The sequence below is a fragment of the Suillus clintonianus genome, assembly GCF_016758775.1.
Source record: "Suillus clintonianus strain FC179 chromosome Unknown DEU56scaffold_48, whole genome shotgun sequence".
Classification (NCBI taxonomy): domain Eukaryota; kingdom Fungi; phylum Basidiomycota; class Agaricomycetes; order Boletales; family Suillaceae; genus Suillus; species Suillus clintonianus.
Window position 1 is genome coordinate 58,330 of NW_024539272.1, and position 27,004 is coordinate 85,333.

The 27,004-nt window shown below is 46.6% G+C and overlaps 8 protein-coding genes across 8 annotated transcripts; 4 read left to right on the top strand and 4 right to left on the bottom strand.

Moving 5' to 3' along the window:
• Positions 1-31: 31 nt before the first annotated feature.
• Positions 32-1,344, bottom strand: DEU56DRAFT_810864 (thioredoxin-like protein). The gene is made up of 6 exons (XM_041353532.1): positions 1,256-1,344; positions 1,178-1,198; positions 1,022-1,123; positions 585-963; positions 404-528; positions 32-351 (listed from the first exon to the last, which is right to left on the bottom strand). The coding sequence occupies exons 1-6, from the start codon at positions 1,286-1,288 to the stop codon at positions 301-303; spliced, it is 711 nt and encodes a 236-aa protein (XP_041207167.1). The 5' UTR covers positions 1,289-1,344; the 3' UTR covers positions 32-300.
• Positions 1,345-2,319: 975 nt separating this feature from the next.
• Positions 2,320-3,373, top strand: DEU56DRAFT_913914 (uncharacterized protein; the record flags this gene model as incomplete). Its single annotated transcript, XM_041357574.1, has 4 exons — positions 2,320-2,391; positions 2,449-2,767; positions 2,826-2,866; positions 2,930-3,373. 4 exons carry the CDS (start codon positions 2,320-2,322, stop codon positions 3,371-3,373), a joined length of 876 nt encoding a protein of 291 aa, XP_041207168.1.
• A 247-nt stretch (positions 3,374-3,620) lies between these two features.
• DEU56DRAFT_810880 (uncharacterized protein) lies at positions 3,621-4,667 on the bottom strand. Its single transcript, XM_041353533.1, has one exon. It carries the CDS (start codon positions 4,515-4,517, stop codon positions 3,798-3,800), a length of 720 nt encoding a protein of 239 aa, XP_041207169.1. The 5' UTR covers positions 4,518-4,667; the 3' UTR covers positions 3,621-3,797.
• A 1,341-nt stretch (positions 4,668-6,008) lies between these two features.
• Positions 6,009-8,369, top strand: DEU56DRAFT_418843 (uncharacterized protein). Its single transcript, XM_041346132.1, has 9 exons — positions 6,009-6,373; positions 6,472-6,994; positions 7,040-7,083; positions 7,131-7,224; positions 7,274-7,473; positions 7,530-7,636; positions 7,691-7,866; positions 8,078-8,092; positions 8,145-8,369. The coding sequence occupies exons 1-8, from the start codon at positions 6,146-6,148 to the stop codon at positions 8,080-8,082; spliced, it is 1,377 nt and encodes a 458-aa protein (XP_041207170.1). The 5' UTR covers positions 6,009-6,145; the 3' UTR covers positions 8,083-8,092; positions 8,145-8,369.
• Positions 8,370-11,348, top strand: DEU56DRAFT_418844 (uncharacterized protein). The gene is made up of 10 exons (XM_041346133.1): positions 8,370-8,810; positions 8,859-9,414; positions 9,465-9,505; positions 9,559-9,658; positions 9,716-9,906; positions 9,963-10,093; positions 10,157-10,296; positions 10,354-10,442; positions 10,495-10,805; positions 10,857-11,348. Exons 1-10 carry the CDS (start codon positions 8,604-8,606, stop codon positions 11,107-11,109), a joined length of 2,019 nt encoding a protein of 672 aa, XP_041207171.1. The 5' UTR covers positions 8,370-8,603; the 3' UTR covers positions 11,110-11,348.
• Positions 11,349-16,035: 4,687 nt separating this feature from the next.
• Positions 16,036-16,323, top strand: DEU56DRAFT_739043 (uncharacterized protein; the record flags this gene model as incomplete). The annotated part of the gene is made up of 1 exon (XM_041348694.1): positions 16,036-16,323. A coding segment is annotated over one exon (288 nt), but the record flags the coding sequence as incomplete, so codon positions are not given.
• Positions 16,324-19,854: 3,531 nt separating this feature from the next.
• DEU56DRAFT_913919 (major facilitator superfamily domain-containing protein) lies at positions 19,855-21,918 on the bottom strand (the record flags this gene model as incomplete). Its single annotated transcript, XM_041357575.1, has 14 exons — positions 19,855-19,959; positions 20,016-20,083; positions 20,134-20,151; positions 20,213-20,244; positions 20,294-20,351; positions 20,412-20,604; positions 20,654-20,750; positions 20,805-21,157; positions 21,203-21,287; positions 21,340-21,417; positions 21,466-21,514; positions 21,567-21,595; positions 21,653-21,679; positions 21,737-21,918. 14 exons carry the CDS (start codon positions 21,916-21,918, stop codon positions 19,855-19,857), a joined length of 1,374 nt encoding a protein of 457 aa, XP_041207173.1.
• A 2,725-nt stretch (positions 21,919-24,643) lies between these two features.
• DEU56DRAFT_981542 (uncharacterized protein) lies at positions 24,644-26,701 on the bottom strand (the record flags this gene model as incomplete). The annotated part of the gene is made up of 2 exons (XM_041359845.1): positions 25,911-26,701; positions 24,644-25,853 (listed from the first exon to the last, which is right to left on the bottom strand). Exons 1-2 carry the CDS (start codon positions 26,642-26,644, stop codon positions 24,644-24,646), a joined length of 1,944 nt encoding a protein of 647 aa, XP_041207174.1. The 5' UTR covers positions 26,645-26,701.
• Between the last annotated feature and the right edge of the window lie 303 nt (positions 26,702-27,004).

The following is a 27,004-nucleotide window of genomic DNA, read 5'->3' on the forward strand; positions in this document are numbered from 1 at the left end:
TCTCGTGACGAGAAGTGATTCGTATGTTGGCGCAGATCATGATCTAAGTTTGGAACCTATTGATGTTTTGCTGAGGGTGAGAACAGTGATAGTGATGATGATAATGGGACGAGATGGAGGAGTTTCCATGCTCTTGTAAGATTTCGATGTACCTCTACAGTCATTGCACAGATTTTCTTGCGGATTCAAGTTGTTAATGGTATGGATTATCTATATATCGTTCGCCAGGATATACTGCAAATTCTGACAGTTAGGAAGCTTCATCATACGAAATGGGTATCTGCCATTAGGTATATATGTTCACTGTACACGCTCCGCGAAAATCTTCTTGAACATTGTGATCACGAACTCCTAAATGCAATGTAGAGTAAGTCATTAGTCGTTCGCATAGAGGTATGCGCACCTCATCATAGGTTTGCTTCAAGCTCGGACGCTCCAGCGCTCGCTGAGCGTATCTCATGAATTTGGCGAACTTGGGGGCCTTTAACTCCTCGCCTAACTTATACCCCATCCCGACAGGGAATTTCCCTGTTCCCATTAATCAGGCTCGACTTCTCGGGAAAAGGCATGAGTGGGTACTTTACCTATGTCGTGTTCAGTGACAGTCTTGAGCCTTGCGAGGTGCGGAGCGATGCACGCATCTGCAATGGTGTAATGATCTCCAACCGCGAAATCACTACCCTCCTCGAGAAGGCCTTGTATAAATTCAATCCCCTTTAGGACATTCTCGTATGGCTCGCGCCCTCTGATGAAGGGAAACCAGGGATCCTCGATGTGCTTGGCAGTCGCATTGATGAAGAAACGGACTTTAGCACGCAAGACAGGATCCTTTGGCAGGAGGCCAGAGTCTGGATAGAGGTCCGCCAAGAACTCGAGGATAACATTCGATTCTGCGAGTTTAGTGGACAGGGGCGAAGGATCCTCGGGGTCGACACTGGGTCCCCCGTATGTCACGGCGGGCACCTATGTGATATTACATTCATCTGCTCATCTGCAAAGCACATAATATCGCTCCACATACCTTGCCAACGGGATTCACTTTGGGAAACCACTCTGGTTTGTTGAAGAGATCGATTTGGTGGGCCTTGTAGGGTGCATTGGCTTCGACAAGAGCCAGCTCGACCTGTCAATTGCGTCAGAGACTCGCGAAAGGATATGACAACAGCAGTAATTTCACCTTGTGGCTAAAGGGCGAGGCCTGAGGGAGTCATGGGTCAGATAAGTCTTCCTCTTCAATCTCCATCGTTCAACTCACCTTGTAAAAGTACAGAGTGAACTGTTCAGACATGATGATTTGATAGTAGTTTGGGTGACTTGGACCGTTGAAGAAAGCTCATATTTATATGCGAGACAAGCAGAGCTTTCGGGTGAGCATCGGTTGTCGCATCGCTAGAGTTGTTCAAGTTTGTAATCAGGAAGGGAGAAATCTGAGCTGGGAACGAGTCTTACTATCCCTGTAGCTTGGTCACCTAGCTAGTGAATGAGTCAGTCAGTTGCTGACTGAGGCTGGCTGAAGTAGTTCACGTTATATTAAGATTTAATGAACATCAACGGCAGCTTACCAAGATTCTACGCGCGTTCGGCTGCATCTGCCGCCCATTGCCTGAAGCTCCTGCCACTCGTCGTTCGACGTTGGCAGTACTCGAGAACCATCTGAAATGATCGTCCATCTAAAACTTGAATGATCTGCGTCCTTTTGGTGTACTTGGTTTTCTGGTCTTCGTTCCTCGGAAGGCCTGTACGGCTACTCGTCACGGTAGCATTTCATCGACTGATTCAGCCTTCACGGCAACCCAAGACCACTGCAGGCCGAGGTACGTAATGCTTTCTAAGCACCGTGCCCACCACCCTCAGACGCGCAGGTCCGACAAGTACTTTTGACACTATTATGCATCTGCGACGACTCGTCCAGCATCGATGTACTGACTCTGGTTAAGAATATGTCAGTCTGGCAAGCAGCTCAGAATGCTCTTTCTTTCCTGCCAGTGCTCCCAATCTCTAGGACCGTCTTTGAGTCTCATTTTCTAAAACGTTGGGAGAGTAAACATCCTAGGCTTCTTGAACTTCGGGAGCAACGCCAAAGTAACACTCAACCAAGTACTCGTCAGCTTACAGGTTATCTCATTGAAGGTCACCTCGTTTATATTCTTGTTCACGTACACTTGACTCATGGATTGTCGTAGCCCATGCGATAAGCAGCTTAGTCAACATAAACCCCTGACTTCAGTGAGCGTAAGTCTGGATTTGAAACGAATGATATATAAACCAATGGCATCCAGGACTGCAGAATCCAAAATTCAGTATCCAACATAACACAGCATGTCTGAAACGCTTTTCAAGTCCTTTGCTATTGTCGGCGCAGGCCCTCACATCGGAATTCCTATCGTGAATGTAAGCATTCAGTATGTTATTGTCCTCGAGCATCGTCCTTAGCCGAATATCTGTCAGGCATTCCTGGCCATTGGCGCTCCAATTCTCGTCATTGCTCGGCCGACCTCCACAAACACTTCCGCACTCCCTGATGATGATCCCAACCTGAAGGTTGTGCGCGTAGATTATACATCTGCATCTGAGATCTCGGCAATCCTTCGTGAAAATAAAGTGGACGTCCTCATTTCTACTGTTTCATTTTTTTCCGGAGGCATAGCCGCCCAAGACGTTCTCGCGGACGCTGCAAAGGAGGCGGGTGTGAAGCTCTTTGTACCCAGTGAATTCGGCGTATCACCACCAGTGACTGGTCCGGGTCGTGAAAAACATGACTTTGCAGGTGAGTGATTGTAGCCAATAGTAGCACTTTGTAATTTTAACTCATCCTCCGCCCACAGTTTATGCGAAATCGATTGGATTGCCCACTCTTCGTGTCTATGTATGTTTTTTTTCTGCTGGCTTCGCTCCAAGCATGACTCACTCAACGCAAAACATCCATTAGAATGGATTATTCCACGACTTCGTGCCGTGGCTCACTGCAGTCACTGAGACTGGCAAGTTGCATCTCGTGAGCAAAGGGAAAATGCCAGGATCCTTCACTGCGATATCCGACGTTGCGGGATACGTGGCTCACATTCTTACTACTCAACCGCCATCTCGTCTACTCGATGTTGAGGTTCGCATTGAAGGACAACGCGCAACGCTCGCGGAGATCAGCGCCCTATACAAAGGCAGTGTACCTGTGGTGCATTGTGATGCTATTCCTACTGAAGGTGTGCCCCTCGCGGATGTTCGTACAGCATTCCAGCAGCGGTTTGAATTCGGAGGAGTAAGTTCCGGCTGGAACCCTGAGACAGAATCAGATGACGCAGAATTGGCGAGCAAGGACAATTCGCTGTGGGAGGGGCACCGCTGGTTGACTATTGGGGAGGTTCTTGGATTGTAATGATATGTACGTGCATGAGACCTTTTGGAACAAAGGATGTACTGTAGAGGCTTTTGAATCTTGATGTAGCACTGTTATTTGGAGCTTGGTGGAGCACACAATAATGTCAGATGGGTCAGAAACTCGAGTGGATGTATACGACGTATTTCATGTGAAATGAAGGCCACATTTACTCGAACCTGCATGATCGCATCACGCGTTTTGAATGGAGCCGGAGTAATCAAGTTTTTGTATCACTTAGTTCGAAGGAGACTGGTGCACATGTTCAACTTTGTTATTTTCCATACTGCGATCCTAACATTGAACACAATGTCTACATATCGCAGAATCTGGACTTGCACTGCCCACCATATATTCCTCTGATCCCGGGATACGCAAACACCGTGATAATCATATGACTAATAATATGTTTCTTGCACAATAACTATTGACCGAGCCTCTGAAGAAGCATGTCGCGGACTGCAGTCACCAACTCCTTCATATCATCAATGTACTCTAATCCTGGCTGCTCTACCATTCTGGCAACACGATCCACATCTTTGATGAGCTGCTCAAGGTCAAACGTGGAAGCGATCTGCATATACTTCTTTGTGCCTCCCACGAGGACGGGAAAGAAGTCGTCCGCGTCCTTGGACAGATCTACCACATGGACAGAATAAATATTCGTCCATGTACGTCTGATCATGTCCCAGCACTGCTCCTCTGTGATAGACACGAGCGATGCAACCGAAACCTGTTCAGGTGCGATTCGGAGGACACCTACCAGGTAACAGGTGTAATGCATGAAGAATCCTTCGCAGTGCATTCCAATGATGCTAATGCAACGATCTATATGATGATCCCCAACCAAATGCGGGTGCCAGATCGAATTTCCCGCGAGGGCAAAGACCAGTTCGAGATAGCACAAGTCGCGTGCGCCATTGATGAAGCCGTCAGGACCATCATCGGCAGGTGTTGCGCCCGGTCGCGGACAAACCGCGGACACGATAGCAGAAGAGAATCTGGTCAAAATCGTGTCTGCATCATCAACGGCATCAATCGAGGTCAAAACTCCCCGGAAACTGTAAGCAGCGCGAACGGCAATGTGACATAAACGGTAAGGCATGCTGCTGTCCATACAGGCAACGAGCCTCTCGATGAACATATGTTGTTTTGGTGGGGCTGCAGCTCACGCGCATACTGCTCATGAGTACAAGAATGTCGCATGCCGTATCGTGGTCGTTGGAATAAACAGCGTCGAGGTAGTCCACCAGCCAGTCGAAGTCTTCTGGAGAGTGGGAATTACCTCTCCACGGAACATCGTGCCACCACAACCAGGTAGAGTTTGTAACGTCATGATGATCCTCTATGGTCCACATACTGGCCATAGGAGCGACGGCGTCGAACTTGAAGCGCTGTACTCTTCGCAGCGCTGCTTATCATTTTGTTCGGATAACCTCGCCCGTGAATAAATCTTCCTGCGTAAGTCCAGGTTCCATATCGCCTGCGATGAAGGCGGCAGAAGGAGACTGAGCTGGAGCACGCGACAGATGACATCGGTGAGGTTCCATACTCGGCGTCGAACTCTGATACCGTCTCCATAGAGATGGCCCCACAGAACTGTCCGAAACGGCTCCCAAAGAGACTGCGCAAGTCGATGAAGAGCAGAACTACATAATCTCTTTGTTAGACATAGCAGATACCAGACCACCAATTGAATGAGTCAAACAGCACCTTTTATCAATCTGAACTATATCCTTCTTTATTCAACTGAACCCCGATCATAACACACGCGAGAAGAGTGCAGTTAGCTATTATTTGAGTGGAAGGAGAGGACGATAGCAGTTTTGATATTACTGCTATGGCGAGTTAAAGACAAAGGCCAAATTGCATACCATCAATGAATGCCTTTGATTGGCATCCGCCGAATATCTGTCGAAGCAATTTGTGACTGGGCAGCACGCATGGCTGTGAGCCTGTGGCCTTCTCGCTTACTGAAAGTGGTTACGGAGCTATGTAAGTTGTTGTGTGAAACATTGAAAGTATTACATAATATTGTCCTGATGATTTTTCGATGGCTGAGAAGGGGCGTTTGAGCTGTATTTTTCTCACCAGGGAAATGCAGAAGCTCCCTGAGGGCGCTCCCTGGACTTCGGAAATGATTAATGAGCGTTAACTTGAATGCGAACAGCCTTCACAAGTGTGGTTTGCCTGCATGCCGCCGTGTCACTGAAAAAAAATTGAAAAACCAGCATGCGGGCGAAATTCGTTTCTATGTACAACATATGTACGTATTAATTATCTTGCGTCGAGACTCGAGAAACTTCAAACCATACTTACATATGTAGCGTTCGCCACCATTTGGTCCCCGTCATCAAGCGCTCATGCATCGTTCCCAGCGTCTTGTGTTGGAAATTTCCCATCTGCATTACAACGACTAACAGCTTACCCTAGGAGTTAATATGCTAGCTAGGCGCTGTGGGCACTATTAATGCGGACGGACGGGATCAACATTAAAAGAACACCGAGCCAATTGGCACGTCTTTAACACGACTTGTTTGCCTTATCTTGCGACACGCACAGCCTGCTGGGTTTGTAGTCGCCTCGTAATATGGCTATTTTGGGTCTGCTAATGCAATCTTGGTCAGGCTGGCTTAGCCTGAGGTACCACTGGCAGCGTGTCAAAGCCATTCTGAAGTTTATATAAATGGACCGGCCTACTAGTAGTAAGCACCCCCTCGGTTCTGAGACTGACGACATATCATAGAACCCTACCCACCAGCGCATTCGTCGATGCGCCCCTCAGTTTCAACGAACCGGTCGCGAGGCGCGGTCTTGTTGAAGGTTATCTGCATTGCATTCCATATAGTTCCCATAATCATCCACTCCGGTTTACTCCTGTTATACAGGCGCAATTTTAACTACACGATAACCCTTTCTGCCATACCCATTCCTGCCCTAGCACGGTATATCCACATTCAAGCCGATTGGGGCTATTTATTTTTTACCATGGGTTATATGGTACGTGTACTAGCTCATCACCATGATTGAAGAGATCAAAATTTTGCTAGGCCTGGTTCTCTTTGCTACATACATTGACAAATATGCTCATTTTCAAGCAGCTGTTCTGCGGAGAATTCAGATTGACTGCGGTGTACGACATATTGAATGCCATGTATGGATCTGGCGCCGCACTAGCCGCACTTTGGGACCAACGAATGACAGCTACAGCATGCTCAGAGGCGACTGTCATTCTTTTCTACATCATAGGCATCACTTTTTTGCAAAATCATGCTCTTCTGGTCCTGGTCCCTACGTCAACTGACAAGGTCAACACCTTCGTAGCACCTGCGCTATCGACATGGACAGATACCACTGTGAACACCGAGAACTGGAGCTGGCCAACCATACTATCTTTGGCGTCGACATTTGGGCAGTTATCTCCGATAGCCACGGGGCTTGGTGATGGTTTTCTCTATGACATTATATCCCCTGGCGCGACAGGAAACGGAACCGTGAACGCAACAGAAGTGAGCGTCACATGCTTCCTTGCACAAAATGTATCGTATGGGAGAAGTGCTGCAAATGAGCCATTAATCTATACCAACGCAACGGCGACCCTTGCTTTGGATGCTATTCCATGTAAGCTCATTGTTGACCGAGTTGCAACCGACTAATCTCTATCAGGGAACGACCAAGTTTTATATCTTCCTGATAGCCCGTTGAATGAGGTGAGCAAGTTTGAACGTGTTTTTGATGTATGTGTTGAGGATTCCAGGGTTGGCTCAATTTCTTGTTGACGACTGGGACCGCTGAAAATCCCGTGGTTAACGAAACAACAGTGCAAGGAACCTGGTATTATGAAAATGACGGTACGTATACTTATCGGATAGCTAGCCAATGGCTGACCTTTCCACAAAGTTGCTGAAAATAGCGCCTGGAGCGCTATTGATTTGCACTTTGCAATGTGCGACGTATCGCTACTTCGCCGAAATGCTACTGTGGATGCGCAATCAAATCATTTACTGGTCATCCCAGAAATGAGTGTATCCCCCCCGCAATGGACAACCATGCCAACATTCACATCCCTTGCTCCCGAGAAAATGGTCAATGGTAGTGTGGTATGTTGTTAATATACGCATGCATGCCACAGTTGATACTAGCAATATCTATCAAGATTACAATGCCATTCGATACGCAAAAATATTCTTATACGGGCATGAGAACTTGTTTCGACAAGGTCGACCATTACCCGTGTAACAGAAATACGTCAGTAGGAGAACTGTGCGCATATTCTCCTATCTTCAAGTATGTGGATTGCTTATTTACCCTCTACAGGCTGCTCATGCAGTTGATAGGCATGCCCTTCAGTGCTATCATCCCGGATGTTCCTATCAATATTACGCAAGACACGGGTGGAAACCAGTATCTCAATTCAACACCATCATTCACGATTTCAAAACATCAGATGGAGGCCGCATTATCAAGACTATATTCAACGGTCATCTGGATAGGTTAGTATTTTCCTTTGCAGACCACGAGACGAAGACGGTGCCAATATTATATAACAGCAGGGGAGTTGGGCGATTCCGGAGGGGGTTTTCAACGGGCCAACTCCGAAGCAGAGGTAACACAGTTTGTATCGGAAAACCGTCTTGAAGTATGTTGCTCGCTTTCTCCTGCACTGCCACTATGGAGACGCTGATTAAAAAATCTATACACCAGCTTGACTATACTTCGGTAGGAGACCCTATATTCCACTTGCAATCTCAGAACTGAGAACAAAAACCAGAATCTCATCTCTTTAGTCGCCTCTGGCTGCCTTCTTGTGCTTGTTATTTGTATTGCTGCAAGAGGGACGGGACCGAGCGCACAGACACTTAACACCCTGTCTTTCATGTGGCTGACAAAACATTCGGAGGATCTTACGGCCCAGTTCACCAACATTTTAGACCCTGATAATCAGGTGCTCCGCAGGGCTGGAATGTTCCGAGTTGGAATTCAAGATTCTGGTCAAGTTTTTGCAATAGACGACCTCCCAAACATAGCAGGTGCGGACTGCACATCCACGAAGACAGACACGAAACCAGGTGTATTTAAACGAACATGGCGTCAGATTTGCAGTGACGCGAGCGCTTGCTGGCACCGTGTGAGCTCACAGATATTTTTCGTCCTCAAGTATGAAGCCCTGGGGGGCCATGAAGGTGTCGCTTTAGAATTGGTGTCTTTTGTTTTATCAACTCATTGATTCATGATTTCAGAGACGGAGACACGCCGCCCCAATAATTTCGTGCGATACTGGCTTTGCATGGGTTTACATATCCTCTTTGCTGTCCTGAACGTACTACTCCTCGCCGCAATCAACCACTATAACAAACAAGGCATTATGTTCTCAGTCGCGTCTCATCTTGAGATGTGGGAGTTTGGCATTCGCCAGTGTATTCAGGGATACTTCACCGTAAGCTGCAGCAGATTTGTCAAATTGAAGACTGACAATACTCTGTAGTTGTCACTCGCTGCCCTTGTTTACTTGGCTCAATCTGTCACCCTTCCCCATGATCTAGCACGCTTCCAGCTTCTTTCTTCATTGCATGATGTTAGGCACTCCTGGCGCAACTGGGCTACGGCTTGCTTGTGCTTTTCATCTCAGTTCTCATACCCTGGTTTTACGACTCCCATAAGAATCTTGGGTGTGTTTTTGTACCTCATTTCCATCACAATAATTTCTATCCTGCGACCATTCATTGTTTCGCCTCAAACTTACACACTCGTTACCAATGGTTCATCATCTACACAACTCGCGTGGCCAGATCCGTCAATAAACATTAGCGCTCTGGATTGGAATATGATAACTTCGGTGGCCTTGCCTTCAAATTGGACCAAGGGGGTAGTAACCACGGGGCTATCAGGGGGATTATTGTACGACAAGTTATCTCCAAATCCCGGATTCGGAGCTGCGGCTGTGAATGCAACACTCGTAGATGCCAACTGCTCCTTGTTGCCAAGTTCGGTTTGGTCTAATGCTGATGGCTCTCCCAAAGACTTTATCGGTACGATCCCTTGTAAGTTTGTTGATCGTTTGATGTCACGGCTCCTAACCACAGGTATGCAGGGTCAGATCAGATTTTATATCAGGACATTATGACTGCCGAGGTAGATTCACTTGAATTTTGTCATTGTGGGTCGTTGTTGACGGACCTCGGCAGAATTATCTTACTTTTCTTGTTACAACGGCAATGGTTGAAAGTGGAGCGGCGCTAGAGAATATTTCGGTGTCTATGCCATGGACAACATATGGCAGCAATGGTAATCATGATTCCCCTTGGGTACACCGTCGTTGATTATCTTGTTTGATTTTACTAGGGGATTTAGTATCCGGCGCGCAAGTGGTAGGATACATGGTCGCATGTCACATGTCTCTTGAGAAGCACGTCGCTACCGTCGACGTTCAATCCAATTTGCTTCTGGATACTGCGTATAATCCGGTTTCTTCGGATAAGCAATGGACGATCTTTCCAGGGAATTTTCCCTCCACAGGTCAGGGCTTGGATTGGGTGCGTGGAACCAGCTTTCATACCCTGCTGCCTTCATTGTATGACCCGGCTTGCAGATAAAAGCGCCTTTCGTCGCCAAACCGTTCGAAGGAACACCAGTGGAAGCAATATACTGGAACAACACCATTTTACCCGGGTCGTGTGCAGGCAGCGGCAATGCTAGCGCGTGCGGATATGTACCTGAAAGGTCAGTTCAATATTTGTGAATATTGCAACGAGCATGAGATTAAGGATTTGTGACATTTGCTAGACTGCTTATGGGTTTTCTGAACATGACCCAGGAGCAGATGATTCCTACAAAATTCGATAATAGCACGCCCACCTTCAATTTGTCTCCACTCGAACTAGAAGGGGCTTTGTCCCAGTACTTTGGGATGATGATCTGGACGGGTAAGTTCCATGTATATATATTGCGACACAGGAAAGCCGATTGTAGGTTTTCTCTAGCTGCACAGCTTGGTGGGCATAGGGGAGGGTTTGACGGGGCAACCGGACAGGCTGAAATCAACAAAAATGCAATAAGTATAATGGTGCATGTGAGTTCATCCTCCATCTTGAACCCGTAGAGTTTTATGGTGTTTATTTCAGGTTTCTCAAGCCCCATTGTTGGCGGCGATTGTTGCCTCGTTCGTTGCTCTGGGTTTGATCTTCGCATTGGCTGGGGTTGCTCCCAGTGACGAGAGTTTCATCGGAGGCTTCGGATTCCTTCATACAATTTGGCTCACGACACGCCTACCGAAAACCGCCAAAGTCTTTGGCTCAATTCCACACGACGAATACGAGGGGAAAAATGTCCTTCGTAAAATCGGAAAGGGCATTAAGGTTCAACTGGCGGACAACCCCGTGGAGGTTATTGACGAAGATAAAATATCCGGGATGCTGACGACGAATGAACCTAGGTAAGGAATCGTGCTACTCAGACTCAAATTCACTCACTCGATACGGTGTAGTGAGAATGATAAACTTTGTGACCTTGAGAAAGGGAATGAAGGCAATGATGACTCAGTGGCGCTGATACCAACAAAAGTCGAAGCCACGGAGAACATTGACGAAGACGAGGTTGAAGATTGTGGTAATGATCAAGTCTGTGACCTTGAGAGAGGAGATGGGGGCACTGATGAGTCTGTGCTGCTGATACCAGCAAGGGCTCAACAGGACGAAACCACAAACGATGATGAAGACAGGCTGGGGGAGCACAGGTAAGGAATTATATGTACTGCCTGATATCGGGTCTACTCACCTGACATTGTGTAGTGGTAATGAGTAAGTCTGCGACCTTGAGAGGGGAGACGAAGACGTCGAGGAGTCAGTGATGGTAATATTGACATGGTTTTTGTCGACAAGAGTAGTAGGAACTTAAGTTAGGCTGCAGGGCATCATCCCTGCTTGATTTTGTGCTTTGTACTTCAAGTTGACTTTTCAATGCTACAGCAATTCAACGACGTCGCGTGCATATTTTGTTCCATGTAAGATGATCACATATACAAAATCATATATCTACTATGTAACGAGCAGGCGTTTGATCCCGCGGAACCAATTCGCGTCGACGCCATGTGCGCGCTCCAATCGAACCCCTTTCATATTCCGTAAACTTCTGCGGGTGCTTCTGGCATTAGGACTGCAAACTGTAGCCCCGTAAACGCCTTGATCAGAAAAGAGCTAGTCTGCGTTCTCAATAGGTATACAGCAAATCCAGACCATGAAACGAGCGCGCCATCCAGAATCCCTTATGGTGATATGAGGGTGTGAGATTGTGCCCGTTGTGCCTGCGGCACTAGCAACGGCGGGAAGTGTCGAGGCAATGGCAGTGGGGTGTGGTTGCTGTGGTGACGATGGTGTGTCCTGGGTTACTGTGTGATGCTGGGTGGTATGGGTATTGGAAGGTTGAGGCGAGCTGGAAGATGGTTTCTTTCTCCTAGCGTGATAGTTTCTCTGCGCGAGAGGTAGTCAATGACAAAGAATAGCTAAGAAGAGAAAAAGAACGTACAGGCTTGCCTGCTGTGCACGGGACTTCGACTACTGGTGGCTCTCGCAACTCGATGTCCAATCCATCTCGTCTGTGCAGCATGCCATAGACTAAGTTTCGAGTCCGGCTGGACCACAATTGGGTGTCATAGTCAGTTCCCCCGTGTCGATTAAAATGACGGTGCCAGAATGAGGGAAAGCGACGTGGTGGTGGGTTGTGGCTATGTTGCCCTTGTGATTGAATACGCGAGCTAGAGAACTAACAACACATCAGTCAAACTTGAAGCATTCGATCATGGATGAAGTCGATCATGTACATCAGCACGGCGTGCATCATCAAAAAACCTTGGGGGTATTCGACGAGCACTTTTGATCTTCGGGGCTGGTCGCTGTGTAACATCATCCTGGGGAGCAAATCCATCATTAATGTGGTTGAGCATGATATGTTTCCGAGCTTACATGGTCGGACAGAAGGCAAGCTTCTTCGACGATAGCGGAAACATCCCATGTGTGTATGCCCGAGCAGCCAGTGACGAGGAACATTCCATCCGAAGAAAAGGCCGCGCACTTCACAGGGTCTTCATCATGGAGTGATGGTTTTATGGGCTGATTGGTTTCAAGGTTCCATAGTCGCACTGTCTTGTCGGCGTAGGATGTGCTTGCGAGGATGCGCGCATTCGGAGATAATAAAATCGAACGGACTGTAACAGGCTCCTCCAATTCAAGAAGAGCTATTTCAGACCACGTGGCGGTGTCAATTGTCCTGATCTTGGACAGTAACTCCCCAGCAATAAGCGTTTTTCCATCCGATGTCCATACTAGGCATGCTATAATGAACGCTTCGATTATTGTGAGCAATTTGCCTGTGCTAGCATCCCAGACTTTTAGGCTGTCCCCGCCGGTAGCAATCATCTTGGAATCGGGTGAGTAACAAACCGCGTTTATGCAATTTGTTCGAGTCTTGATCGGTCCGAGGATTGTCGTGCCGCTCTCGACATCCCATATTCTGAATGTTCCATCTCCGAATCCGCTCACCACTCGCTCTCCGTCTGGACTCCAGCAGACAGACATCGCATCCGTTGTGTGCCCCATCCATTTTCTGATGACCTTGCCTGTGTCAATGTTCCGCAATCTCACTGCGCCATCTCGACACCCGCTTGCTATTGTCTTGCTGTCCGGCGACAATGCTACGGCACACACTCCTATACCTTTGTCCTCCCATGTCTCCCCGACCTGCGCGCCCCTTTCTAAGTCCCAGACTCGAAATGTGCCATATGTTGAATAGGTAACAATTCGCTGTTTACCGGGCAGGTGTAAGATGTGCTCGATGCCACCTATTTCAGGTTTGATCTTTTTGTAAGGTATTGTCGCGATTTTGGTTCGGGAACTCACTTAATCGCGGTAAAACTTCAGCTCTTAACATCACATGCTGCACGAATCTATCACTTACTTCAACTTGATCAGAATCCAAATGCACACAGAAATACGAATGCTGAATGAAAGTTGCGACGAAGTGGGCGTTCAGAGTCAAGTCAAATAAGGAGGGAGGTGGTTTTTTAAGTCCTCCGCAGCATTGCAATCTTACCTCGTGTTCATTTCGCAGCTTGACTCATGGCACTGGCTGTGCGGAGTCAAAACTCCCTGGCAGTATAATGTATTATATACTATAATTGTAGAAGGTATGTGGTATATCCATACCTTTAATCCTTATATGGTGATGTATCCTGTCTGCTATGCCTTTTCCGTGACTTGAGTAGCTGATACATCACTGTCTGATGTATCACTCTGGGTTTCCTGCACTGGCGCCGTGATATATCAGTGATATATCATACTGTCTGGTCTGTCTGATGTAGTAGTATGATACTCCGCCATGATATATCACTCGTGACTCAGCAGATGTAGCTAATATATCACACTGTCTGGTATGCCTTTCTCGTGACCTGTGGTAGCTGATACATCACTCTATTCCCTGCACTGGCGCCGCGATATATCACCGAGTTCTGTTCCAGAGAGACTAGACTTACCTGTTAGATTTCACGCGCACTCTACCTCTAATTCCCAGAATTAGTGATGTGCAAAGCCCGGTTTTAGGCCCTTAGTACTTAGTATCCTACCTAAAGGGGACAGACAGACTCTTCTTTTGCCAGGAACGTACCTGCATCAGCTACTGCTAGACCCCAGTGGTGCTTGCGCGCAGTGCGCTTGAAACGAAAGTACACGTCCGGACTTACCGTTTGTTTTTGTTTTTGGCTACCGAGGACTTCTTGTGGCTGATACCGTCCAAGGAGGATGTGGTGTGTATTGGACGGGAATATGCGAGGATGAGACGAAAGCAGTGGCTTGGGGAGACGCGGGTGGGGGAGTGGCCTTGTGGTGTGAGTCCAGATCCTATGGTGAAGGGGCCGGCGCTGGTGCACATTCCGAAGGAACAGACGCCTGTGTCTGTGTCTGTTCCTGTGAGGGCTGGTGCTGGTATTGGAGGAGACATTCGCGCGTAGCTTAGGTGTTGTGTAATACGCATCTGATTTTAATCGATCTGATTGTTTGGACTACTTATGGTTGAGTGTTTTTACAGATTCAGATCAGACGATCTGTGTGCTACGTAGACAGCACATAGATGTGTGCTGAAGTAGAAGGTATCTTTGCATCTGCTGCTTCGGCACATTATCGGATGGGACTCTGTTGAGAATACATGAGCAAGCTGACGAGATTCAGCCACACTGATCGGATTAAGTAATCGTCTGAGTTCTACATAGTATTAATAGCTCGACGGTGATATCCGAATTGATGGGACTTGTTGCACCACCCGTTCCTGATTGATCACACGAAAACACAGAATCCAGAGCTATTCTATTAAAACATTGCGCTCTATCTAATCAATCTACGTATAACGAATCTTAACAGGTTATGAGCCCTGGTTCTAACGCCTAGAACCGAAAATCAAAAAGACTACGCTATGCATAACTAAACCCCTATACGCTAAAAATGTCTAACACAAATACTACACAAAGTGTGGTTCCGATGTATCAGACCCCAAGCACCACGCGACCATCCATTAGTCTCGGGTCACTCGCGTCGTATAAAATAGACCAGCTTACCGACAAGAACTGGATGATGTGGAAGGAAAGGATCAAAACGATCTTACACCTCCACGGAGTTCATGGTCATATCGACGGGACAAATAAAAAACCTGAGGTTGATGATGATGAGATCGATCAGTGGGATAAAGAAGACTACATCGCAAGGACACTTATCTTAATCAATATCAAGGACGATCAAGTCGTCCACGTGTCCCGAGCGAAGTCGGTCCAAGAAGCTTGGAATAATCTGAGAACCATCCATGAGACAAGGAGTCAATCGAGTGTGTTAATAGCAAAATGTACCTTTTACTCCTTGAAGGCCGAAGAAGAAGATGATCTCGGCACGCACATTACTGATATGATCAACAAAAGGAACGAACTCGATATAATGGGATGTGAGATTCCCGATCACGAGTTCAAGGCTATGTTGGTTATGTCATTGCCAAAGTCATGGGAAAATTGGACTTCATCTTACCTGGGCGCACATGCCGATAAGGGAATGGAGTCCGATAAAATCAAGGGCTACACCGCCCAAGAACTTATGTCGATCATAATCGACGAGTTCAACCGCCGCAAGAAGAATGATACCCAAGAGAAGGGGTGTTGTGCTAAAGCCGAGACAAACAGCAAGAAGCGGAAGGTTGAGAAAAAGCCGGAGAAGCCGGATAAAGGGAAGAACCGTGAGAGAGAGAAGTGCCGGGTATGCGGATGCACCAATCATCCCACCGAGAATTGTCGATGGAAGGGGAAACCCAAATGCGACAAGTGTGGGAAATTTGGGCACGAGATGTCAAAATGTTGGTGGAACAAGCCAGGCACGTCATCTGGCAAAGGAAAGCAGAAAGAAGCTGCTAATATAGCATGCGACGATGAGGATTCTGCCTTTATGGTAGATACAGAAGATGTACCTATGAATGAGAATGAAGAGGCCGATTTTTCCGCTTATTCATGGGTAGCAGATTCCGGTACCACATCACATATCGTGAATCAGCAATCTGCGTTCAAAGTTTTCATTCCAGAACATAAGAAAATTACTGGAATAGGAAATACGGTAATAGAAGCGCATGGACGTGGTACGATCGAAATGAAATCACGCGTGCATCAAAAAGACATCAAAGTAACATTAAACGATGTCTTATATGTACCTACAGCAATAAATAATCTATTTTCTTTAACGAGGGTAGATGAAAAAGGTGGACGTGCAATCATAGGAAACGGTCAGATCACAGTATTAGACAAAGACCGACAAATACTTGCATGTGGCAAGTGCATCAAAAGATTATTATTATTAGATGCGCAAACCATCCATCAAACTACCGAAAGTAGTAATACCGTTAAAGAAGACGATGTAGATAATTGGGAAATGTGGCATAAGAAGTACGGACATATCGGAATATCAGGACTTCAACGATTGTTGAAAGGAAAGTTAGTTGACGGATTTAACATCGACGAAAATCCGATATTTCCGGATTGTGAGGCATGTATACAAGCAAAGCATGAACACAATCCGTTCCCAAAACAAGCCGAACATCGATCTGAGATCCCCAGAGAATTAACACACACAGATGTGTGGGGAAAATCACGCGTCACTTCGATATCGGGAATGCAATATTATATTACATTTATTGATGATTGTACACGAAGATGTACAATAAAATATATGAAAACAAAAGATGAAGCCTCAGAGAAGGTTAAGGAATATCTTACCTACATAGAAAGACGCTGGGAGAAACTTCCCAAACGCCTGAGGGCGGATAATGGGACTGAATACATCAATAAAAACCTAATCTCCTGGTGTAATCAGAAAGGTATAGATATAGAAGTGACTGCGCCCTACTCACCTCCTCAGAACGGAGTAGCGGAACGCTTAAATAAAACTTTATTAGCGCTATCAAGAGCTATGTTAATAGCTAAAAACTTACCAAAGTTTATATGGACAGAAGCAGTGTCCCATGCGGCATATTTGCGCAATAGGGCATATACACAAGCGCTATCAAATAGTACACCTGAGGAAAAATGGTCAGGAGTAAAACCAAATGTATCCCACTTACAGGAATTTGGTGCGCCTGTATGGATACTAAGGGAAGACGAGAATCTATCAAAACTAGACACTAGATCAGAAAAACATACCTTTGTAGGTTTTGTTGATGGTCCTAAAGCGATCAAGTATTATAATGAAAGAACTCGCCTCATTAAGATCTCAAGGAACTACCGCTTCCTAAATAAAAAACTCCCTAATGAAGCTCCAAATGAAGGAGACGCGCCCAGCGTACAGCGCGAAGGGGAGAAGTTGGAAGACACGCTGAAACACGGCGCAAATGAAAGCACTAATGAAAACGGATCAAGCATGAACCAAAAGAGGAAGCATATAGAAAATGAAAACATACCTTTGAGACAAAGTAAGAGAGCAAAAACGGTACATAATTACCGGGTTCTAGATGATCCGTACCCAGAATTTGCAGAATTAGCAAATGATCTGGATGAGGAACAAATAAAAGACTCACCAGCAGAGATCATATACGCTGCATTTAATGACTGTGGCATCGCACCAGACGATCCGAAATCAATCGCAATGGCCAGAAAATCCCCAGAATGGCCAGAATGGGAAAAAGCTGTTCGCGCGGAGTTGGACCAACTAGAACGAATGAAGACATGGGAGTTAGTTGATCCCCCAGAGAGACGAGTCCCAGTCGGAAATAAGTGGGTCCTAGTCCGAAAATTTAATAAACAAGGCGAGTTAGTGAAATATAAAGCTCGTCTAGTAGCGAAAGGCTACTCACAGATTCCGGGAATGGACTACACTGATACATATTCACCAGTAGTCCAGCTAGAGACGATCAGAACAATATTAGCATTAGCAGTCACCCAAGATTGGGAGATCCAACAGATGGATGTGAAGGGTGCATACCTAAACGGTATTCTCAAAGAAGAGGTATACATGAACCAACCCGAGGGATATGAAGATGGTACCTCGAGGCTGTGCCGATTAATTAAAACGCTATACGGGTTGAAACAATCAGGTCGAGAATGGAATATCGAGTTAAATAATAAACTCGAGACCAAAGGATTCAATCGATTATATTCAGACCCATGCGCGTACATCAGAAAGTCTAACGGAGGAGTAGAAATCATCACCGTATGGGTAGATGATCTATTAATATTTACCAACGATCCAAAACTTATGAACGACCTGAAAAAGGAACTTCAGGATATGTTCGAAGTTACAGACTTAGGAGATCCAAACAAGATTGTAGGGATCGAGATTGAGAGAAACCGAGAAAAAGGAGAACTCAAAATCTCGCAATCCAAATATATTGAAACAATTCTTGAAAGATATGGACTCTCAGAAGCAAACGCTGTAACTACACCTTTGGATCCTAAGGTAAAACTCGAACCATTGACGCAGACATCCGAAAAAGGAAACCCAAGTAATAACTATGCTTCTTTGATCGGATCATTGATGTATGCAGCCGTTGGTACAAGACCAGACATAGTGTATGCAGTCTATAGATTAGCATCGTACACAGCAGATCCAAATATATCACATTGGACAGCTGCTAAGAGAGTACTACGCTATCTAAAAGGGACGAAAGATCTTGGGATAGTATACAAAACCCAAGAAAATAAAAATGAAAACCATTTTACCGGATATTTGGATGCCAGCTTTGCCAACAATGATGATCGTACATCCATATCGGGCTATACTTTCATATCAGCCGGTGGTGCGATCACATGGGGATCAAAGAAGCAAAATACAGTTGCTCTTTCAACGACCGAAGCCGAATATATTTGTCTCTCAGATGCAGCAAGAGAGGCAAAATGGCTACGGAATTTACATATGGAACTGGGATATAACCAAAGTCATCCTACATTAATTTATGGAGACAATGCAGGATCACTAGCGATCGCACAAAATCCTCAGTATCATAAAAGAACGAAGCAATTTGACATAAAGGATCATTACATCCGAAATCAAGTAAAAATAGGAACAATCATTTTAAAATATCGTCCAACTGCAAATATGACAGCGGACATATTTACAAAGGCACTAGCTAATCCTAATCACTCCAAACATCAACACGAGCTAGGAATGTCCTCAGCTTGAAGGGGAGTGTTGAGAATACATGAGCAAGCTGACGAGATTCAGCCACACTGATCGGATTAAGTAATCGTCTGAGTTCTACGTAGTATTAATAGCTCGACGGTGATATCCGAATTGATGGGACTTGTTGCACCACCCGTTCCTGATTGATCATACGAAAACACAGAATCCAGAGCTATTCTATTAAAACATTGCGCTCTATCTACGTATAACGAATCTTAACAGACTCAGAGGTCGATCGATGTTCCCGTGCGGCTCATGGAGGTAGCATACAGTGTATACATGCGTATGATGGACACCAGCAAAAGTAATACTGTGAATCCTCTCCACAGTTGGTACAGTGTCATTTTTCGTGGATGGGAGCGACAAAGTTTGTAACCTGTGTTCAGGCTGTAAGTCTAGTTGCGCTGCAACAACAACCAGTGCGAATGGGAGTTAAGCGGGTAGTGATAGATATCGAGAGATGAGTGAGTGGGAGTCAATTTGCTATAAGTATACTAGACATGCTTTTATATGCAATGAGGACAAAGTAAGGGGTGGCTCGTCCATGAGGCCTTGAGGTACAAAGGGGAGCCCATTGTCAGTGGTGTGGCGCTCTTTACAACGCTGGATATAATCAGGCAGAGGAAAGGAATCATGTTGTATGGTGTGAAGTTGGAAACTTAGTCTAAGTTATGTGGTCTCCCGGTGTTTTAGGACTACGGCTCACCACTGACAATATCCATGTGCGAACCATTTAACGATTCGGATAACAACAGTGAGAGGAACACAGGCAGATATAATAGCAGCTCCACTCAGGAGTCAGCTTACAGCCTGGTTGTCCAACAGTAATGTGCCAACACGCTGCCTTCTGAGAAACATGTATCGCATGGTGATAAACATCATGCCACCAGTCAGTGAAGCGATCTGTAATGTAGTTGTAAATCAAACTCAACATGAAATAATAGCGACGGCCAACTTACCCCAGAGAACAGAGCCGGTATCCACCAGGTATAGTGAGATGTCAACAGAGCGCCGGATATGGGTGTTCCTAGAGAAAGAGTCAAAATTTGAAGCGAGAAACAACATCACTGGACCCACCAATCAAAATTCCAAATCCTGCACAATGATCGCGCGACAAGTTTAAACAAATACATTCTGAAGTAATTATAGTACACACCGACAATGAAGAGACATATGCCCATTCGCGCGCTACGATTCAGATCAGAGGGTCGTACATTCAAATGTAACGATCACTCACCCAAGCTCAGAGAGGTCGGGCGTTAAAGTAGCCATAAGTGGAGCCGCCATCCCAGTGTCTACATGCAATGATGAACTCATCACAAATTTCAACACTCTAGTGGAAAGAAACCACTTACTCAGCCCTGCAAAATAGCCATAAAGCATGCCAAGCACAACGACGCTGGCCAGGCTATTCAACCCAATCATGCCCAAAATGAGCACACCACACGATATTGACGAAATTATGATTAAGTTCGGGACCCCCGTGAATCTCACAATGAACCCCGATGTGACTCGCCCGACACAATTAGACACATTTAAAATCACCAGCTAGTGATCCTGTCAGCAGAAAGATTACTTGCGTGGTGCTGCAACCCACAGAGTAAAACGAAAAGGTAGTGCCGATACCGTGCTTGATAGAGTCGAGTTGAAAGAAGAACAACGGGTAGTAGAAGCCAATCTGGAAAAGAAAGCCCCTGCAGGATGGTCATTCGGAGAAAAATTGAGAGAAGGTGCATTGCAGGTCTGACCCTGCTATCATGAGAATAAACGGTACGTCACGAATACATTTTCTAGCCGCCACAATATAGTTCACCGGTTTCGCCGGCGGATCAAGGCGAGTTCGCATGCACAGACATGCAATTAAGAGAAATGCGCTGACCAACCCTGCGCTTGCACGGACACCATTGGTGAATCCAACAGGACCATGCAGGAGGTTATTGAGCATGATCGGATGAATGACAGCACCCAGCGATGAGCCCGAAGCGACGAATGTCATAACCAGCGTGCGTCTCCGTCGGAAATGATGCGAGATGATGGCCATGCTAGGGATATAATTGAGCCCCGACGCGATACCCAAGCCTAAGCCTTGCGAGAGGAATATCTAAACTAAGTCAGAAAGCAAGATTATAAAATCGGGGGATATTACCTGGTAGTACTGATCGGGTTTTGACAAAGACAACATGAATAGAGAAAGACTCTGCAGAACCGATCCGGTAATCACGAGATGGTAACTGGTTAATCTTTCTGAGTATCGTCGAGAATCTCCGACAAATGTACACTCACAAATATCCTCGGTCGTGTAGTGAACCCGAAACGAGGCCCATGGCAGTCGTTAAGAACACACTCAAGCTCCCGATCCATCTACAAGCCTCGAGGATACCCACCGTGACAACGTAAGTAGAAACTCACGACAAAGCAGACGACGTCTCATTTGTGAGGTAATGTTGGGTATAGAAGTCTGAAGGTTGATAAGTTGAATATTCCGTGCTCACTTTGGTCTGCAGAAATACCTTGAAAGACACCAAATGAAGCGGAATAACTGCTGACCTGAGTCAGCCACAGAGCCCTTCCCCACCAGCGCCAGCAACCGACTCACCCAAAACCGCAAAACTGTACAAGAAACCTAAGAAGACCGAGTGAGAACCAGGCCCCCCGTGCAAAAGAGTTTGAGTCTTCTTACGCTCCAAAAGCAGTGGCCCATGCTTCCAGACCACCTTCGGGAAACTCGTGTGGGGGTGAGGGAGGGTCCTGATCATTGGCGACTTTGGATCCTTCCGATGTCTCAGAGTGCTCTTTGTCCCCTGGGAGAGAGGCTCTTTCTGTATGAAGCGTTTGGTGCTCCGAGTCAATTCCAGATGTCATCCTGGACTGGAAGATTTGACAATAGCAACTGTACCATAACTGTGTATCACATTTATATGATAGCACACGATGTCCGTCTAGTCGGACTACTGATGCGGAACGCCGGAAGCTTCATCAACGTGTTGACCTCGAATTTGTGTGGAGTAAGTAGTATACCACTGCGTCGTTGTCCGAGGCTAAGTTTGGGGGGTCATCCCGACAATGGCAATCCCCATTCAGCCAACAGTTTGCCGAGGCCAGCTTTTTTTTTGCTTAAAATTTAAATCAGATGCAGTACTCGGACTCCAATGTCCATGAAGCCAATGCAACATCCGTAGGTGGGGTTGACAAACAATTTCATATCAAGGCCTAACCCTTGCCTTCCGAACATGTTGCTCGTTTTCTGATAAGCTTCAAACAGGTTAAAAATCGGCTTCATCATTCATGCGTGTGCAGAAGCATTCTTTGATTATCATGATCATTCATGATGTACGTGTGAGCTTATCCGAGTCACGGTGGGAGTCCTGAAAGCTTGCAGGCCTCTCTTTGGCCTCACCCTCGGGGCCTGAGTTTCATTCTGTACCACCAGATATCGGAAATGAAACGAGAAGCCACCGCAAGATCTTTCCGATGACTCGGACCCATTCAGATTCAGATTTGATGGCGGACCTGCGCACTTTCACGACATTGAAGGGCTGGCAGCTGCGAGGCCACAAGGCGGATAACACTGGGCAGCAGCGAAGAAATCCACAATCCTGCTCAAAATGGGCCCGATGGAGTCGAAGTTGGGGTGTTTGCTCTTGCATATTCACCTCTGGGCGACAGAATCGCATCAAGAGGGTGCATCGCGAACCAATCACTTTGCATTTGGGATGCCAGCTTGAAGGCAGGCCAGTTTGCTGTCGACGATACCAGATATATACCTGGAGGACGTGTGAAATGGAGACGCGGTGTACGGAACCAAACTTTACTCTGCCTCTCACAAATTATGGTTGCATTCAACTGCCTTCTTTGCTTACGGGACTACCACAGGTCGACGTTGTAAAGCCTAGAACAGTCGACAAGGGGCAAGACGTACGATCCATACAGTAACCTTTTTTCTGGTAAACCACGCGCCACGTCGCACAAAATACGTGTAACTTAACCCTGGCCATGTGCACTGCCCACCATATGCGTGTGTGATTGTCTTACATGGAACGAAATACGCACGGAACTTTGCAGAATTGCTGTGGCGTTGACAAGCACTTTGCGAACAACGCGTCACATTATTGGTACGTGCACAACTTGAAATACGAAGAAGTTCGTGCAGGTCGTTATCTAACTCACGAGTCCGACATTAGGCATTGCCTCAAGCAGGCAATACAAGGTATTTTTTCATAAAAAAGAACTCACTGATATATGGGCTGACGGATATAATCTTCAGATGTCTATTGTCAATTTGCACACCGATACAAATGTCTCAAGGTGGATGCAATGTTTGGGATGGCACGATGGACAAGTGGAACTGACTGTGACACGGGTCTAGTTTTGAGTGAGCCATAAACACCTGACACCTGCGCTGGTGCGTTCACCAGATGGAAAGACAATGGCATGCGGGAGGGACACCATAACTTACGTTCAACATTCATATTCAACAGTGAAACATGCTTGAAGAGATGATCGAAGACATTTGGATGGGCCATAGTGAACGAGAGCAGTCGCTCTCGTGGTCACCCGGAGGACACCGTCTTGCAAGCGGGTCTGATGGAAGGAAAGTGGAGAAATCAAGATGGGCCCGATGGAGTCGAAGTTGGGGTGTTTGCTCTTGCATATTCACCTTTGGGTGACATAATCGCATCAGGAGTGTGCATCGCGAATCAATCACTTTGCATTTGGGACGCCAACTTGAAGGCAGGCCAGTTTGTTGTCGACGACACCAGATATATACCTGGAGGACGTGTGAAATGGAAACGCGGTGTACGGAACCAAACTTCACTACTCTGCCTCTCACTAATTCGCACGCGTATTTTGAAAGCATCGTTTCACCACGCCCGTTCGCTGAATTCTGTTGCACAAAGTTTCGCCCAAACACATCAATGTACTGGCCAGTGTGCGTGGACGATATACAGAAGTGTTGCATCCAAGTGGCTGATGGGACTTTGTGTCACACAAAATCCCATCATTCACTTGGCTATCCAACCAACCAGGAGAATCGTTGTCAAATCCTCCGCTGAGTATCATTCTCCCAAATGACACATATATCACATATGTCGGGGACCATAAGAAAATGATTCAGTGGATGACCAAAGACGTAATACGTGAACTTCCAGTGGGTGATTTCACATACATACCTCTAGCTAAAAGTACACAGCAGGAAACTGAGCCCCAGTCTCCATCATCATCTTACCTTGACGTCGGTATGTTTGTATTCGACTGCATTCTTTGCTTACAGGGCCACCACAGGTCGACGTTGTAAAGCCTAGAACAGGAGAGTGATGTGTTTACCGACAAGGGGCAAGAGGTACGATCCATACAGTAACCTTTTTTCAGGTAAACCACGCGCCACGTCGCACAAGACACATGTAACTTAACCCTGATGACGGATTGTATTAATTGACATGCTTGCTCGTATGTCCGCACACATACTTTCATCTCTATGCTACCTTCCGCATGAGTCCGGACTTGCACTGCCCACCATATCATATCTTCCGGAATATTCAAACTCTGTGATAATCAGGGGACTAACAAAACGTTTCTCAGCGAATAACTACTGACCGAACTTCTGCCGAACCATATCACGGGCTACAGTCCCCAACTCCTTCACATCACCAATATTAGTGTACTCTGATTCTCGCCGCTTAGCTCTTCCGACAACATCATCCACCTCTTTGATGAGCTGCTCAAGATCAGGTTTCGAAGCAACCTGCATATACTTCTTTGTGCCTTTCACGAGGACGAGAAGCAACTCGTCCGTGTCCACGTCCTTTAAACAGTAGATGCTATACATCTTCGTCCATGCAATTTTGATCATGTCCCACCACTGTTCGTCTGTGATAGACCCGAGCGATGTAACTGAAACCTGTTCAGACGGGATTCGGAGGAGGATACCCGCTAGGTGACAGTGATGGTCCATGATGGGTGATGATTGGTCGTACCCTTTACTCATGCTAATGCAACGATCTATGTGGCGATCCACAACCAAATGCGAGTGCCATATGGAATTCCCCGCGAGGGCAAAGACCAGTCCGAGATAGCACAAGTCACGATTATGATTGAGGAAGCCGTCAGGATCATCGTCAGCAGGTGTTGTGCCCGGTCGCGGACTAATCGCGGACATGATTGCATGAGAGAATTTGACCAAAACCGTGCCCGCATCATCAAAGGCATCAATCGAGGTCAAAACTTTCCGGGAACTGTGAGCAGCGCGAAGGGCATGGTGGCGTAAACGGTAAGGCATGCTGCTGTCCATGCAGGCAATGAGCCTCTTGATAAATAGATGTTTTTTAGCGGAGCTACAGCTCACGCCCATGCTGCTCATGAGTAGAAGGATGTCGCATGCCATGTCATGGTCAACAACCTCGAGGTAGTCCACTAGCCAGTCGAAATCTTGTGGCAAGTGGGAATTACCTCTCAACGGAACATGATGCCGCCACAACCAGGTAGGGTCTTTAACGTCATCGTTGCTCCGTATCCTGGCTTTAGGAACGATGTCGAACATGAAGCGCTGTGCTCTTCGCAGCGCTGCCAATGGATCTTGTTCGGATGTCCTCGCCCGAGAATACATCTTCCTGCATAAGTCTAGGTTCCACTTCACCTGCGATGAAGGCGGCTGAGGTAGGAGCTCGAGCATGCGATAGATGACATCGGTGAGGTCCCATACTCGGCGTCGAACTCTGATACCGTCTCCATCGAGATTGCCCCAGAGAGTTATCTGGAACTGCTCCCAAAGAGACTTAGCAAGTAAATCTAGAGCAGAACTACATAATCACTTCGTTAGACATAGCAGAAAAACCACCAAATGAGTCAAACAGCACCTTTTATCGATCCGAACTATGTCCTTCTTGTCAAACCGAACCCCGATCATAATACAAGCAAGAAAAGTGCAGTTGGCTATGATTTGAGTCGACGGAGACGAAGGGGATAGCAGTCTTGAAATTACTGCTATGGCGAGTCTTTCTACATCTTCATCCACTCGCCCAGCAAAAAAGTAGTAAGGAAGAATGTGTGAAAGCCACTCGTGGGCAGGTTCGGAATATTTGATTGGGTGCAGGTCACGGTCCCAGCGTTCCTTGTACGAAAGTCTGGCACTGAGGGCAAACACATTGTCTTGAGATTTGCACCTCTCAGACATCCGGGAAAACAGTTCAAAGTCTGTCCGGAACCGAGAGCGTGATATCTCGCTGTGAAGAAAGCAATGGCCAGTATATGTCTGGAGAGCACGTCCGCAGTACAGATGACTTAGAGCCATTGCACACACTGACGCCTTCTTCTCCAACGACGGGACGATACGCGACTGCACATCCACACAGCTTTCGTAAATATCATACAGCTGATGCAACGTCTCTGAGACGTCAAGATCCAGGGGCCATTCGACCTGCGGAACTAGGCCAGCAGCAGCGAAAAATACTTCAGGATCTGTAGATGTCTCAAACAGCCACTGGATGATAGGTGCTTCGAGACCGCTGGTGGGTTTGTCAAGGTCAAAATGACATTGATCCTTGGCTAAAACGTCCAAAGAGCGCAGCCAGCACACAAAGCTATGAAGCATGCTGAATAATGGCTGAAGACAGCGTCCTGCAAATGAGCGGACCGAAATGGTCAAAATCTGTACATACGTGAGAACACTTAACTCACTGTGCACTGACGCCGTCAGCGGCTGGAAATACCTCAAGGCTAGTTTGACCATTGGGCGCAAGACTCCTGCATGTCCAATCAGATCGAAAATGAACAACATCGTTCACAAAGAACCTACTGTCGACATGCAACATGCGCAATATTGTCGATATCGGGGTCTGAAATGGACAGGCGGAAGATACCAAAGCTGCCATCACAGTGAGGGAATGGAACAAAAATCCTAAGACCGTGGTTGCAATGATAACCCAGGCAATGCTATGCTGCTCATACCACA

Bases quoted from the DNA above. Each gene is read 5' to 3' on its own strand.
- DEU56DRAFT_418844 (XM_041346133.1), top strand. From the start codon at position 8,604: ATGATTTCAGAGACGGAGACACGCCGCCCCAATAATTTCGTGCGATAC. The intron at 9,415-9,464 runs GTAAGTTTGTTG...ACAGGTATGCAG, and splicing joins CTTTATCGGTACGATCCCTT to GGTCAGATCAGATTTTATAT. The intron at 9,659-9,715 runs GTAATCATGATT...TGATTTTACTAG, and splicing joins GACAACATATGGCAGCAATG to GGGATTTAGTATCCGGCGCG.
- DEU56DRAFT_418843 (XM_041346132.1), top strand. From the start codon at position 6,146: ATGCGCCCCTCAGTTTCAACGAACCGGTCGCGAGGCGCGGTCTTGTTG. The intron at 7,225-7,273 runs GTACGTATACTT...CTTTCCACAAAG, and splicing joins CTGGTATTATGAAAATGACG to TTGCTGAAAATAGCGCCTGG. The intron at 7,637-7,690 runs GTGCGCATATTC...TACCCTCTACAG, and splicing joins AATACGTCAGTAGGAGAACT to GCTGCTCATGCAGTTGATAG.
- DEU56DRAFT_810864 (XM_041353532.1), bottom strand. From the start codon at position 1,288: ATGTCTGAACAGTTCACTCTGTACTTTTACAAG. The intron at 964-1,021 runs GTATGTGGAGCG...AATATCACATAG, and splicing joins AAGTGAATCCCGTTGGCAAG to GTGCCCGCCGTGACATACGG. The intron at 352-403 runs GTGCGCATACCT...CATTGCATTTAG, and splicing joins TGAAGCAAACCTATGATGAG to GAGTTCGTGATCACAATGTT.
- DEU56DRAFT_810880 (XM_041353533.1), bottom strand. From the start codon at position 4,517: ATGTTCATCGAGAGGCTCGTTGCCTGTATGGACAGCAGCATGCCTTAC.